This window comes from Mustela lutreola, chromosome 10 (assembly GCF_030435805.1).
Source record: "Mustela lutreola isolate mMusLut2 chromosome 10, mMusLut2.pri, whole genome shotgun sequence".
In the NCBI taxonomy this organism is placed as follows: Eukaryota; Metazoa; Chordata; class Mammalia; order Carnivora; family Mustelidae; genus Mustela; species Mustela lutreola.
The window spans coordinates 54,828,189-54,845,000 of NC_081299.1; the positions used below are offsets into that span (position 1 = coordinate 54,828,189).

Sequence of the window (16,812 nt, forward strand, 5' to 3'; positions counted from 1 at the left end):
AATTAAACTACTTGCAGGACTACAGTGCAAAGAAAATATAGATTGGTTCTTTGCTGGAATAGAGGGAAGAATTTAGATCCTCTTTTAGAAATTAAATGGGCAAGCACTGGCTTAAAATAAGGAAGAAAACTTCTTTTTTTTTTTTTAAGATTTTATTTGTTTAACAGACAGAGATCACAAGCAGGCAGAGAAGCAGGCAGAGAGGCAGGCAGAGAGAGGAAGAAGCAGGCTCCCCGCTGAGCAGAGAGCCCGACAAGGATCCTGGGATCATGACCTGAGCCAAAGGCAGAGGCTTTAAACCACTGAGCCACCCAAGTACCCCAGGAAGAAAATTTTCTAATTTATTGTTCCCTAACTATGGAACTAGCAATCTAGGAAAATAGTAAGTGTTCTTTCATTAGAACTAGTCAAAGAGAAGAACAGATGACTTAACAATAACTATGTACATAATGTTGAAGAAATGATTCTTGCTTGGAATGAAAGATGGAACTGAATGGAATTTCAAGCATTTTTAACTTGTACTATGTATGTACTAAATAGAGATTTTTAAGTGTTATTTCCTACTGTGTAGTCATAGTTAAAAGGTCTGAAAGCCAGACTCTATGTCCAGGCTGTGTAGAATCAGTATCACCTGGGAGCATTTCAGAGATGCAAAATCTCAGGCCCTACCCAAGACCCACGGAATCAGAATCTGCATTTTAACAAGATTCCCAAGTAATTTGTATGCACATTAAAATTTGAGATACACTGCTCTAGCATGTACCAGTACTTAAGAATGCAACTACTAGATCATAGAATAGAAGTAGTTTTAAATAACACAATAAAATACAACTTTTTCCCCAAACTGGTATTACCAATTTGTATTCAGCAGTATATAGAAATTCCCTTTGATGCACATTCTTATCAACAGTTGGGTTATGTTAGAAATCTTAAATTTTGGCATTATATGAGATTAAAAAAAATTATACCTAATGTTTTTAGGCCCCATTTTTTGAATAGTAACAAAGTTGAGAACATTTTTATGTTACTGGCCATTTGTATTTCTTCTTCTGTTTATGTCTCTTAACTATGTTACTCATTATATTTTTTATATTTATTTACATAAAAGTTCTTTATATATTCCATTACATATGCTTTGTCTATTATATATGTTGCAAATATCTTCTCCAAGTGTATGGCTTACCTTTTTACTTTCTTTAGTGTCTTTCGATAAACAGAAGTCCTCCTTTTAATGTAACTGGGTTTATAACTTTTTAAAATATTTGCATTTTTTGTGCTTTGTTTAAGAAATTTTTCCCATTTTGAGGTAATAGAAATGTTTTCCTATATCTTCTTCGAGAAGTTTTTTTTGTATGATGGGGTAGGTATCTAATTCCATTTTAATATGGATAATGATTATCCCAACACCATTTATAAATGTTATCTTTCTCTATAGAACAAGGTCACTGTCTAGAGCTGTTTTAGTCAGTCTATAAAATCTGAGATTTCCATTCAAGAGATCTATTGGGGAACAATCTCTTTGAAAGGAACAGAAATGGGCAAAGATTCAAGTTGAACTATGATGCAGTTGCAAAAGAGGGTTCAGCCCAACCTCTAAGAAGTTCTGGAGTTGAGATAGTACTTAAGGGTCCTGCCTCCAGGACATGTTATACCACCATCTTCCACACCACCAGGACATGTTATACCACCATCTTCCACACCACCAATAAACCAGTGAAGCAAAATGACAGACTCAAACCAAACCATATCAAAATCAAACTAAACTTAAATAGTCTAAACAACACAATTAAAAGGCGGGCCTTGTAAGTTTAGATTAAAAGAAAAAAAAAAAACAAGACCCAACTATATGCGACCAACAAGAAACGTACTTTATTTTTTTTTTTTTAAGATTTATGTGTTTATTTGACAGAGAGCGATCACAAGTAGGCAGAGAGGCAGGCAGAGGAGGGGGGGGAATCAGGCTCCCTGCTGAGCAGAGAACCCAATACAGTGCTCATTCCCAGGACCCTGAGACCATGACCTGAGCCGAAGCCAGAGGCTTAAGACACTGAGCCCCCCAGGTACCCCAAGAAATGCACTTTAAATATAGAGATATATATAGGTTAAATGTAAAAGATGGACAATGATTTAAGAAACAAAACAAACAAACATGGTGGGATGAGGGGGAGTTGTCAGGGAATGAGAGGAAAACCAAGAAACAGACTCTTCACTACAGAGAATAAACTGATGGTTACCAGAGAGGAGATGGGTAGGGGGATGGATTAAATAGATGATGGGTACTAAGGAGGGCACTAGTTGTGAAGAGCACCAGGTGTTGTATGTAAGTGTTGATTCACTAAATTCTATACCTGAAACTAATATTACACTATACATTAGCTGGAATTTAAATAAAATTTTTTTTTTTAAGATATACTATGCTAACACTAGTTAAAAGAAAGCTGGGTGGCTACATTAACATCAGACTAAGCTGATTTCAGAGTAAATAATATTACCAGTTATAAACAAGCCACTTTATAATGACAAGAGATTTGATTAATCAAGAGAACATAAGAATCTTACACATATATCTAGAACAAAGCTTCAAGCTACACTAAGCAAAAACTGATAGAATTACAAGGAAAAACTAGATAAATCCACAATTATGGCCAAAGACTTCAATACCTTTCTCTTAATAATTGATGGAAGAAATGGGCAGAAAATGATAGTCAACTTGAACAATGCTTTCAACCAATTTAACCTGATTGTCATTCAGAGAACAGTCCACCCAACAGCAGCAGAATATATATTTTTTCTTAAGTGTACAGCGAAATTTACATGTAAGTTTCACATTCTGGGCTTTAAAACAAATCTCAGTAAGTTCAAAAGGATTCAGTATAAAGAGTTCACCTCTAATCATGATGGAATTGAATTAGAAATCAATAACAGAAAGATCCTTGGGAAAGCACCAAATATTTAAACACTAAATAGTATGCTTTTCAATAATCCACCCATCAAAAAAGAAATCAAAGGAGAAATTAGAAAGTATTCTGAATAGAATGAAAATGAACATACAATATATTAAAGTTTGTGGGATGCTGCCAAAGCAGTACTTAGAGAAAAATTATAACACAAATCCCTCTATTCATAAAAGAAGAAAAGTCACAAATCAATGGTCCCAGCTTCTAGTTTAAAAAGATAGGAAAAGAAGAGCAAATAAAACCAAAGCAGAAGAAAGAAAAGATCAAATTGGAAATCAATTATATAGAAAACAGAAAAACAGTAGTGAAATACAGAGAAATCAAAAGCTGGTTCTTTGAGATCAATAACATTGATAAATTTCTAGCCAGACTAAAGAAAAAAGAAGAGAGAAGATATAAATTACTAATAGAAGGAATTAAAGAGGTGATATCACTACATATTCTATAACTATTAAGGGATACTAAGGAAATATTACTATGCCACGAAATTTAATAACTTAGATGAAATAAATTCCTTGACAGACACAAATTACCAAAGTTCACTCAAGAAGGAACTGATAATAATATAATGATAACCCAATATCTATTAAAAATTTGAATTTCTTTGTGGGGTTATGGACATTGGGGAGGCTATGTGCTTTGGTGAGTGCTGTGAAGTGTGTAAACCTGGCAATTCACAGACCTGTACCGCTGGGGATAAAAATATATGTTTATAAAAAATAAAAAATTTAAAAAAATTTGAATTTCTAGTTAAAAGTTAAAAATCTTCCCCCCCCCAAAAAACTCCAGTCCTAGATGGTTTATTAATTCCATCAAACATGTAATGAAGAAATAATGCTAATTGTATGTAAACTCTTTCAAAAAAGTAAAAAGGGAATACTTTTCAATTCATTCTGTAGGATTATCCTAATACCAAAACCAAACAAAGAAAATAAAATTATGGATAGATATCCCTTACAAACAAAGAAGAAAAATCTTAAACAAAAATTTAGTATACCAAATCCAACAGTAGATTAAAAGAATAAATCATGATCAAATGGGATTTAGTTCAGCAACAAAAATTTAAAAATTAATGTAATTCATCATATTAATAAACTTAGAAAGAAAAGATATAGAATCATCTCCATAGATGTAGAAAAAGCGTTTGACAGAAACCTAACATCTATCCCTGATAAAAGTCTCAACAAATGGTAATGTAATGGGTTCTCGTCAATGTGACTGATTGCATCTACAGAATGCTTGCATCATACTACATCATAGTTAATAGTAAAAGGACTGAATGCTTTCTCCCTAAGATCAGAAACAAGAGAAGGATATTTGTTTTCACCACCTCTATTCATCATTGTGCTGGAAGTTCAAGCCCGTATCATCAGGAAAGAAAAAGAAATAAAAGGTAATCAGATGAGAAAGGAAGAAGCAAAGCTCTTTACTTACAAACTACATGATTATCTCAAGGTCTTTATGCCAAAGACACTTCAAGGACATTTCTCAATCCAGCACCATTGATATTTTGGGTCAGCTAATAATAATAATAATAATAATAAATATAATAAAATTATTATCATTATCCTTCTCCTCTTTCTTCTTCCCCTCTCCTTCCTTTCTTCTTCTCCTTCCTTTTCACCTTCCTCTTCTCCTTCCCCTTCTCTTTCCTTTTTCTTTCTCCTTCTTCTGTGCAGAGGAAGACAGAGTTTCCTTGCACATTGTAGGATATTTAGCAGGATCCCTGGCCTCTGCCCACTAGATGCCAATAGCCTTCCTTCCCATGTCCTACCTCTTAGGGCTGAAACAACCAAAAATATCTCAAGACGTTGTGAAATGTACCCTGGTGGTGAAACATGCCCCTCTCTGCCAACATTGAGAACCACTGTTCCAGAGTCAAGGTGAAATGTGATTACAAGAATTTGAAAAGGAAAGCAGCTAAGAATACAATTACAGTGGTAGAAGTGAAACATAATAAAGGCTTGAACTACATTAGCAATGAGTAGTCTTGGACTGAAAGGAGTAGGACAATAAGACAAATATCATTGGGATGATAGGGTAGAAAAGCGTAGGAGCTCAAGGTTTGGCTTGCATAATTAGGTGGATGATGGTGTCACTAAAAAAGATGATCATAATACATAGAACAGAAAGCATAAGGATATGTTTCCTTAGATGTCTGTCATAGTTACTGAATTTTCTGATTCCAAAGAACTTCCAGATAAAAAGAATGAGAAAAAGTAGAACTTCATTAACTCTACTTTGATTTGATTCTGGGCTTGTAAGCATGAACTTAACTGGTCTTCCTGATCCTCAGAATCATGAGTTACCACTTGCATTGGAATAGAGGATTGTGCAGTAGTTTTGGTTTCTATCAATATCATAAAGTAGCAGAACACCCAAGAGGAGCAAGGAGGGGCATCCAAGTTAAACATGAACTTGTAAAGGGAATCCTTCCACAGTTCCTCAGAAATACAGGCATTGGGGGAGCCTGGGTGGCTCAGTGGGTTAGGCCGCTGCCTTCGGCTCGGGTCATGATCTCAGGGTCCTGGGATCGAGTCCCATGTCGGGCTCTCTGCTCAGCGGGGAGCATGCTTCCCTCTCTCTCTCTTTCTGCCTGCCTCTCTGCCTGCTTGTGATCTCTCTCTGTCAAATAAATAAATAAATAAATAAATATCTTAAAAAAAAAAAAAAAAGAAATACAGGCATTTCCTCTAGAAAGCAGATAAAGACATGATACAGCCAACTGGAATGTGCCATTCTACTACCTTAGTTTGGCAGCTATGTCTACATTTGCTTTATTTTTACTTACAAGGTATAACATTAACATGTTGAAATTTTGTCTTGCTTTATATCTTAGTACATTTAAATCACTGGAAATTGTTATATGCAATAGTAATTAATGGACTGAAATAATTTACCTTAGGATGAAAAGCAAAACACATTCCGGGAGCCTGTCGAGATATCAGAGCTTCACCTTTTTTTTCCTTTTCCCCTCCCCTTTTGCTGTTGCTAGTAGTAGTTCGCCTCAAACGCATCAAATCTTTATTTAAAGAAAAAAAATATGTCTTATTTCCCACATGAAAAAGTATTGTATATATAATGTGTGTCCCTTCTACAAAGAATAGTATGATTTCTGCCATCGTTTTGTGGTTAGGTTAAAATTAGCAAATACCAGAACAAGATGCTCAGAAAAAGCAATGACTAAGCCCAGGTTCTTTCTTATGCAGCCAAACTCAAACTGGGCACCTCTTACACGAGGCTCACTAGGAAATTTAAGGCAGCACATAACAAGAAAGATAATTTGATTGATAGATATATATGTATGTATACATTCTTTTTACCATGACAGTCTAGTCCTTTCCGTATCACCCATTTCGAGATTCTTCCATCTGCTGATATAGAAACGAGTATTTCTCTTTTGTCGTCACCTGTTGTGCCTCGATCTTGTTCTATCCACTGTAGTTGCCATACAGGTCCCAAATGTTTTTGAGGTGATTCACTAAAATGGGGGAAAGCATGAAATATAGAATCATTGTCATAATTTTTGAAAGGACATAAGTTTAAGTCATAAGGACAGCTCCCTGGAGCATTGTGACCTACTTATAGAATGATGACTTTATTGTTCAAAATTGGACTTTCACTCTAAGTATTTCAAAAAACAGGGGAAATAATCATTTTGTCACATAGTATTTTTTGTTTTTCACATTTCTTACAAAAGGAAAATTTTACTGCCTCTAATTATATTAACTGCCATAACGAAATACAAAAGAAAATATTTTCTTTCTTTTAAGAATATATTTTTCTTACTCTCTTCATTTACTTTTTCCTGAATAAGTTATTTAAGTTTATTTTGGACACATTGAGTATAAGTATCTTCACCTTTGTAAGGATTTTTTTTAATAGCATAAATGAATAAATTATTTAAATCTTACTTAAATAAACAATTACCTCACCTTTCTTTCTATGTTTCAGGTTTGCCCACTGGCTTGATTCTCTCTATGGTAAGATTTAACATTTTTCTGAAGAATTGAAATTGCTTCTCAGATTACTGTTTTCCTATAGAATAATGGGCTGCTCTGTTCATAGTACTGACTCCTTGGAGTTTTTTATGCGAACCTTCCAAAGAAATAGTTATGAATCTCTTTAATATCATATAGTTTTGGGTGCCTGGGTGGCTCAGTTGGCTAAGTGACTGCCTTTGGCTCAGGTCATGATCCTGGAGGCATGGGATGGAGCCCTACATCAGGCTCTCTGTTCAGCAGGGAGTCTACTTCTTCCTATGACCTTCCCTTTCTTGTGCTCTCTCTCTCTCTCAAATAAATAAATAACATCTTTTAAAAAATAAAATAAAGTCATATAGCTTTGATCATATGGTAAAAGTCATAGACCCTCTTCCCAGAAACTAGACAAAGGCTTGTGCTTACAAAGCTATGCAAGTATTTTCAACATTAAGCTTAAGGACCCTGCTTTATGCCTATTTTCAGTTCTAGCTAATTATTCAAACACTAATATAAATACACTACTTCATTTTTGCCCACTGGTATCTGATCTATTATAAAAACCTAATATATTCAATATCTTCCACTTTAAACTTTTTATTTTCTCAATATCAGTCATTCATTCATTTATTCTTAATCGAACACTTACTATAATCCTATTACATGCCTGATATTATGTGACAGGCTGAGGATACACAGGTAAGACTTAATCCTTCAAGTTACTTACAACTCTTCAGGAAGATGTATGTGATATATATACATATACATACATATACAGTGTAGTAAGTACTATGATAACTAATACAAATGCACAAAAGAATGGAATGGGAAGGTTACATGGAGGGGTGACACCAAAGCAATAAGGGGTACAAACTTTCAGTTACAAGATGAATACGTTTGAGAGATCTAATATGCAGTATGATGACCATAGTTAATATGTACTATATACTTGAAATCTGCTAAGAGAGTAGATCTTAAGTGTCCCCCCCAATACAAAAAAGGTAAGTATGTGAGGTGATGGGTATATTAATCAATTTGATTGTAGTAAACATTCCACAATATATACATATATTAAATATTTACATTGATCCGCTTTTAAAAAAAACTTAAATGTATATTATTTTTATTTGTCAATTGTACAATAAATAAATAAATAAAGCGGGGGAAATTAAAAAAAATTTGAAAGAATAAGCATAAACTGTTGAGGAAGGTTGGCGAGGTGGGCAGAGAGCATGCAGATTTTAGGATAGAGTAAATGAGGAATTATTAAATGTTTGAAAAATAGTGGTATCACTCTCAACAACAAAAACATTCACTCAAAACTAAAAAACATTAAATTTTTACTTCTCCCTTAAAAAAGCACTTATTATATGTTACCTAATATTATATGTTTACCTAATTCTTGGATTCTCACCTACTATCCAGAACTGGAACATTACTGTTGCTCTGTACATTATAAATGGCAATGTTGCCATTGTGATAGCCAACTGCTAGGAGATTAGGTGCTCCAATTGAGAAATCCACAGCAGTAACTCCATATGGACTCTGATAAATGCGTTCTGGCCACTGGATAAGAAAATTATATTACATTTTAAAATTGGTTTTGCAGGCCATAAAAGATAGAACATAATGGTGACTAAATGGTAGACTGTGTGGTGGCAGGGGAAACATAAGAAGAGATAGTCTACATTCAGTTACTCCTCTCCTTCTGACTTCTAGTTAGATGAGAACAAAACATCAATTAGTTATTTCCTTTATGTTGGTGAATCCTCAGAACTCAATAATTTTTAAGAAATACAGCATGGCCTTCTCCAATAATTATCCTATTTTGGTAATCTTTCCACAGGATTTGTATGATCATCATAGATCACCTTCTTTAAGAGACAAGTATGGGCTCCAAACAAATTATCTAGCAATGTTCCTATCTTCCAGTATCTGTTTCAGATGCTTGGATTATCTAGACATTTCTAAACAGTGGATTTCTTTTCTACAACTCTGTGAAGAGTTTTATTGTTTTATTTAATGTCTAATCTAAATTCTTTCCTGCTTCTAACAATCTATGTGGAGAAGAAGACAACTTACTGATGATGGATCAATTCTTCCATGTTTAAAATTGCTTCTTCCTTCCTTTCTTTTACTTTACATAAACCCAGCTTCCTAATAGAATGGGGATATCTGTAGCTCTAATATTTTTTTTTTTTGCCCTCTGATCCTTTTCTAAGTTTTCTACTTTACATTTCAGTTATTAATTAAAATTAAAATAAACCTGCAAAGTAACATATTGGTTACAACTGTTTGACAAAAATATGATTGATTCTTATTATTCTTGAAAAATTCATGCTAATAACATGGTCATATTCATCTATCTCATGTATTCAGGATAGCAGAAATCTATCTTATAAGGTGATGATTTATTCATACATTAAGAAACAACCCAGTATTAAATGAAAATTAATTTTCAAAGGATTTTCACTTACAAATTTATTCTTCAATTTGATAAAAAATAATGGCTTGATTCTGGATCATCAGATCTAACAGCACACAGTAAATGTTTGATAAATATTAATTAAATGAATTTATCCTATATCAGCAAAAACAAATTTTAATTCTTACAGATTAAAACCAAAGAAAATAAAGTCTTTCTTGGTCACTTTTTTGGCTTTAATTATCACATACAACTATGTATTTTATGAGAATTATGTCAACATTTAATTAACTAAATATGAGTTTATTCCTATTTGGTTACCATAGGATTCTTTATTGACCAGCAGCAAGCCAATCCTCTTTTTTGCTCTTTAAATCCAAAGTGCCCATAGCCAACAGCCAAAAGGTCCTGAAAACCAGCAAAATACGTTTAAAATAAGAGAGGATGGCATAAAAATATTGGAAAATGTGTAAAGATGCATATTAATGAACTGCATTAAAATAGCATTAAGAAATTTCTATTGAAAAAAAACACCTACTATTTTTATTTTACATCTCCATCTTCTAAAGCAAAATAATAATACTCATCATATTTTCAGACTAATGAATATCTAAAAAGAACCAATTGCTAAAAAGTTCTTTTACTTATTGAGATACTCTTCCAAGATTGTATTACTACATTATGTTTTATGGGGTTTTGAGAATGACCTAATTATTTTAAATATAAAAACAGGGTGCTATGAACTGAATTGTGTCTCTTGACTTAAAATTCATGTGTTGCCTTCTTAATCCCCACTCTCATTGTATTTGAGGATAGGACTTTTAGGAGGTAACCAGGATTAAATGAGTTCATAAGGGTCATAATCTTAATCCAATAGGATTGAGGGCCTTATAAAAAGAGGGAGAGACACCGGAGCTTGCTCTCTCTACCACGTGAGAGCACAGCAAGAAGGTGGCCATCTACAAGCCAGGAAGAGAGCCTTCACCAGTAACCAAATCAGCCAGCACCTTAATCCTAAACTTCCTGACCTCCAGAATTACAAGAATATAAATTTCTGGGTTTTTTTTTTTTTTTTTAACCCAGCCGGTCTAAGGCATTTTGTTATGGCATCCCGAACTGATTAATAAAGCAGGTCATTTCAAGAAATACTTGTAGACACTTAAGCCCCCATGTTGCATCACCACTTCCTCATATCAGGGAGATCATATGATAGTTGTCTTTCTCCGCCTGACTTATTTCGCTAAGCATGATACGCTCTAGTTCCATCCATGTTGTCGCAAATGGCAAGATTTCATTTCTTTTGATGGCTGCATAGTATTCCATTGTGTATATAATAAATGAAAGAAGATGGGATTGGGAGGGAGACAAACCATAAGTGACTCTTAATCTCACAAAACAAACTGAGGGTTGTTGGGGGGAGGGGGTTTGGGAGAAGGGGGTGGTATTATGGACATTGGGGAGGGTATGTGTTTTGGTGAGTGCTGTGAAGTGTGTAAACCTGGTGATTCACAGACCTGTACCCCTGGGGATAAAAATATATGTTTATAAAAAATAAAAAATTTATTAAAATTAAAAAAAAAAAAGAAATACTTGTAGACAAAAATTTAATAACTGACCAAACCCAGCCTCATCTTCATAATCAGAATATCTTTATCAAAAATATATTATTATATTTTTGCCGCAACCCTATTTTCAAGCCAACATCATCTCTCTATAATTTCTCTGTCTTAAACCACTTTTCATCACTATTCCTTTTACCCTGACACAGACAAGCTTTTATTAATCTTTTCTAGACTCAGCATAGGCACCACTTCTTCTGAGAAACATTCAGGAGCCTCTCTTATGTATTCCCACACCACTATTTATTCCCTTTATTAAAGCACATAGAGACCATTATGCAGGCAGGGTCTCTGGGTGACTAAATTACTACTGCAACTCTAGTGCCTTATCAGAGGTCCTGGCACAGAGTGAATGTTCAGTAAGTATTTGTAGAATGAATTAATAAATATGATACATTATTACTGATGAAGATAGATGTTTGTCATATTGGAAGCTTCATTAAAAATTATTTAACTTTAATCTCAATAGCACTACATTAACATTTAAAATGCTAGTATATTCAGTTTCTAAAAATGATTGATTTGTCTTTATTATACAGTTAGTATTGATTATTAAATCTCACTTATCTAACAAGATGTTTTTAAATGTAGTTTTATAAAGACCAATCCATACTTAAAGCATTTTATGTTATTAAAAAATAATGTGCATAATTTAAATAATGTTACATACATTTCTATAAAAATGATTATAAAACTTGTTTTTTAATAACCATAACAACTAGCATATTTGCACATAGCACCTTATAAGGTGTGGCAGTAAAATAATAAGGCTAATTCTTAAACATAGTACAATGCAGTTTAAACAAACAAATTTGTTTTGACCACTTACAAATACACTAAATATATATTCCAAAGATATTGTCACTACACAAAAGGTTTTTGGAATCTTTAATTGAGAATCATGTCTTCAAAAGCAGTTTATAAACCCCAGGAAAAAATAAGTCTCATTACTCTATAATCTCTCTCTCTCTCTCTCTCTCTTTTTTAAACTAAAGAGAAGGAGGAGAGGGACAGAGAGAGACTCTTTAAGCAAGATCCATGCCCAGCGTGGAGCCTGACGTGGGGCTCAGTCTCACAACCCTGAGATCATGACTTGAGCCAAATTCGAGAGTCAGATTTAACTGACTGAGCCATCCAGTCACCCCTATAATCTTCTCTTTTTTAAAAGCAAACCTACTATTCCTAACTTGGTGGTTCCTATAATTTGCCTCAAGATGATTTCTGGCAGCAGTGCAATTAAGAGCAAGAACCCTGGAGCCAGGTGTTTGGGTTTGGAGTCTATCTGTTTCACTTACTAGTTGCATAACTCTGGGAATTTAATAGATGTGTAACTTCTTCAGCCAAGTTATTTATCCTTTTTGTACTTCAGTTTCCTCATCATCATATTGGGGATAATAGTACCTAACTCAGAGTTGTTGTGTTAATTTAAGTGCTGGCAATGGCACCTGGTACATAGTAAGTGCTGTTTAAATATTTGCTATTTTGGGTAGTAATAGTTAATTTTAGGAATCCCAAAATTATTTTGCACATTTTCAGAGTCACTAGAATAAGTATATAATTCTGAATATGATACTCTAAGAAAAATACAAATTTGGGTATACAAGTTTGATATATCTAAAAATAAATTGATTATATATGATCTTCTGGTTTTCTTTTCCATGTCTGATATGGATTCAGAGAATATGGTGTCCCAAATACATCTCCTAAAATAAAAATATGATGTCTTCATTTTAAGGGGAAATTTTAGAACTATTTTCATTTTCCATTTTTGAAGCATGAACTTGTAAAAGGGTGTTAAAACTCTGGTTTATATCAAAAATCCCTTGCCTAAAATCTGAGAAAAAGAAAACTTCATTAGTACTTGACAGTTATCTTTAAATGCTAAAGATAGAATTGTTAAGATGTTCAATAACCTACAGGATTTGTTTTATTCCAGGCAAGGCTGCTCACATTAAGACCTTTGGTTAAGTCACAGGAAAAGGACCAAAGTCGTTCCAAATTGGCTGGTATTGTTGACTGTTCTGTACTTATTTCTATTTCTTCTTCCTCTTCCTTCTTAACCTCTTCCTCTGTCTCTTGTTCAAGTTTTTCACCTTCTAGAAAGTCTTCAGGTTCTTCAGGTTCTGGTTCTAAAATTAAATCACAAAAAGAGATTATTTTCCTCTATACCTACAGAAGCCTGGCAAAGTCTCCAAACAGCATCTCTATCTTCGAGACACTTCAAGCATCAGTGAATCTGCTGGAACATATGGCCCAAATGGCAAGGCATTCCGAATGACCTCCTGGACCTGTTGTAGAATCCTCTGTTGTTCTGGGTACCACTCAAAGGAGCACCTTTTCAGTTCACTCAGTTAATGAGCCAAGTAAAACGTCCAGATGAGGAACGTGTTGCCTTAAAAGAATGAAGAAGTCTACTAGGCATTGTAACTTTTGTTTGCTTCTAAGAGGGGCAAGATGAAACAATTTATCCTTCACCTTGGTAGGTATATCTTGACATACCCCATACCACAGGACCCTTGGAAATTTGACTGATGTGGAAAGCCCCTAAAAAATTCTGTCAGATTTATTTCTCACCCTCTGGCATGCAAATACCTTACCAATAAGTCTACTTCTTGTTCACTGGGTTCAGTTAGCATAATATCATCAATATTATGGACCGGTAATGGACTGGTGTGATATTTTGTTGAAGGGAAAAGTACCTGCAGACTCAATTATGACATCAAGCTAAAGAAGAGAGGCCTCAGAGGAAACCAACTCTGCTCACACCTTGATCATGGGCTTCCAGCCTCCAGAATTATGAGAAAGTAAATTTCTGTTGTTTAAGCTGCACAGTTTGTGGTATTTTGTTGTGGCAGCCCTAGCAAACCAATACAGCCCCTACCTATTTCTCTTCTAGGGACGTGATGATCAACTAGCCAATGTCATGAGTTTCTGTGAGTCAGACTGTTCTGATTTCTGCTTTGCCTGCTATGGTAACCAAGCCCTCCTTTCCTTTGGCAATTAAGTGTTACCACTTATCTCCTGCCATTCAGGATCCAATTTTCAAGGATTTCAGTTTACTGGCAGCAGTTCCCACTGTAATGTCTGACCTATAGAGAAGAGTGACCACAGAGCTCTTCAAGGATGAGAGAAAAGGAGAAAAGGAGAAATTAAGCCATTAGAACCATTTCTAATCCCCTGAACTCCAACACTGGGTCCAGAATCTCTGCGTAGTGGACCCATACCAGTAAACTTGATCTGATGTAACTTTATATTCCTTCCATCTTTACCCTACAACCTTAATATCCATTCCCATATATATTCCTCAGATTTCTGCCTGTATAAATTGGAAAAATCAGCAGTCAATTCTGCAAGAAGTCATAGCAACCCCCCAAATGTGTATAGACCTAACAAGTTACGTAACATGAAACAAAAAACAATAGATCTGAAATGAGAAATAAATCCACAATTACAGTTCAGATTTCAACACTCCTCTCTTAATAACTGATAGAACAGGAAGACAGAAAATCAGTAAGGATGCAGATAAATTGAACATCACTATTAACCGTCTCGACCTATTGACAATTATAGAACAGTCCATCCAAAAACACCAGTATACATATTCTTCCCAAGTATCATAGCAAATTCTTTAAGATAGACCATATCATGGATCACAAACAAACAAAAAGACCTTAACAAATCTAAAAGAATAGAAATCAAAGTATATTCTCAGACCATAATGGAATTAAATAAGAAATTAATAATAGAATACAGGTAGAAAATCCCAAAATATGTGGATATTAATCGATATTTATAAATAACACATGGGTCAATGAAGTGGTCTCAAAAGAAATTTTAAAAATTTTTAATGAAATGAAAATACAACATACAAATTTTATGAAATTTGGCTAAAGCAGTGTTTACAAGGCATATTTTAGGGAAGAAGAAAATTAAATATATATTTTACATATGTACCACCTATTCTATTCCTAGTTATTGACCCAAGAGGGATAAAAGCAAATTTCCAAGCAAAGACTTGTATACCAATATTCATGCCGACTTCATTTGTATGGTCCCAAACTGGAAATAAATATTGATCAACAGGAGAAAGAATAAACACAGTGCAGGATAGTCATACAATGTAATACTCATCAGTAATAAAAAGAAATGAACTATGATATATTACATTGGCAAATCTGAAAATAATTTTGCTGAGTGAAAAGAAGCCAGATAAATAAGGGTACATAATGTATGATTACCTTTATATAAAATTCTAGGAAATATAAATTAATCTATATAGGGATATAAAGCAAAACAGTGGTTTCTTAAAGATGAGATGGGGCAAGGAGAAACAGGAAGGAAGGATTCTAGAGGACATGAAGAGAAATTTGAGGGTGATGAATACATTCATTACCACGACATATCATTGTATATATCATCGATTGTGATGCTGTATTAAAGCCTGTTATATACTTTAAATATGTGCAGTTATTGTATGTCAGTTATACCTCAATAGCTGTTAAGAAATAACAATGGCATATCACTCTTTAAATGAACCCAAGATAATATAAATATTGCAGTATTTTTAATTGTGAGAAAATTCATTGATATGCATAGATTTTAGCTGTACAGTTTAATAGGTTTCGATAAATATACACACCAATGTAACCCACACACCAGTCAAGATAGAGAATATATCGATAAACCAAAAAAGTTTCTTCATGCCCCTTTCCAGGTAAGCTCAACCCCCCACAGCCAAACACTGGTTTGATTTCTATCACGTCAGATTAGTTTTGTTTGTGATAGCATATCACATAAACGGGTTTGTTGGTATGTATTCTTTTGTGTCTGGTTTCCTTCACTTGACAATGCTTTTGAGATCCATCAAGGTTACTATCTATGTAAGTAGTTCATTCATTTTTATTCCTGAGTTGTGCTCCATCATTTGTTTATGCATTGACCTGTTGATGGACATCTGGGCTGTTTCCAGAGTTATTATGAATAAAGTTGCTATGAGCATCCTTACATAAGTGTTTTTGCAGACATATGTTTTCTTTTCTTGGTTGAATACTCAGGGACAGGGATCACTGGGTGATCTATGCTTAACATAGTCATAGCAATGTGGATTGGGTGGATCTATGCTTAACATTTTAAGAAACTTCCCAGCAGACTTCTAGCATGGTTGTACAATTTCAAACTCCTACAGCAATATATAAAAACCCAGTTACTCCATATTCTTGTTTGGTGTTGTCAGTCTTTTTTAATTTTAGCCATTCCAACTAGTGTTCAGTGGCATTTTGTTATGGTTTCAACTTGCATTTCCTTGACAACAAATCATGTTTAGTACCTTTTAAGGTGTCTACTGATCATTCATGTATATTTTAGTGAAGCTTCTGTTCAAATCTTTTGCCTATTTTTTATTAGACTGTCTATATATATTTTTAAAGATTTTAAATTTATTTGACACACAGAGATCACAAGTAGTCAGAGAGGCAGGCAGAGAGAGAGGAGGAAGCAGGCTCCCTGCTGAGCAGAGAGCCCGATGTGGGGCTCAATCCCAGGACCCCGAGACCATGACCTGAGCCAAAAGCAGAGGCTTTAACCCACTGAGCCACCCAGGTGCCCCAAGACTGTCTATATTTTTTATAGGCTGTATGTGTCCTTAACATATTCCTAATTTATGTCTTTGGACAGAGGTATGTTGTAAAAATATTCTTCTAGACTGTTACTTGCATTTTCCCCCGTTAACAGTGTTACTCAAAGAGCAAACATTTTAACTACCTCAAAAGCCTTACCAATTTTTTTCTTTCATGTCTTGGGATTTTTGTGTATTAAATAATCTTTTCTGATTC

At 34.2% G+C, this 16,812-nt stretch overlaps 1 protein-coding gene across 2 annotated transcripts in view; it reads right to left on the reverse strand.

Annotated features, from left to right (window-relative positions):
- DNAI4 (dynein axonemal intermediate chain 4) overlaps positions 1-16,812 on the reverse strand; it is an 81,824-nt gene that overhangs the window by 10,171 nt on the left and 54,841 nt on the right. For both annotated transcript variants that reach the window (XM_059135816.1, XM_059135815.1), the window contains 5 exons: positions 12,899-13,110; positions 9,684-9,770; positions 8,352-8,503; positions 6,281-6,438; positions 5,858-5,979 (listed from right to left, as the gene is read on the reverse strand). In XM_059135816.1, the coding sequence (XP_058991799.1) occupies positions 5,858-5,979; positions 6,281-6,438; positions 8,352-8,503; positions 9,684-9,770; positions 12,899-13,110 (731 nt within the window). The remainder of the gene's footprint in view (positions 1-5,857; positions 5,980-6,280; positions 6,439-8,351; positions 8,504-9,683; positions 9,771-12,898; positions 13,111-16,812) is intronic.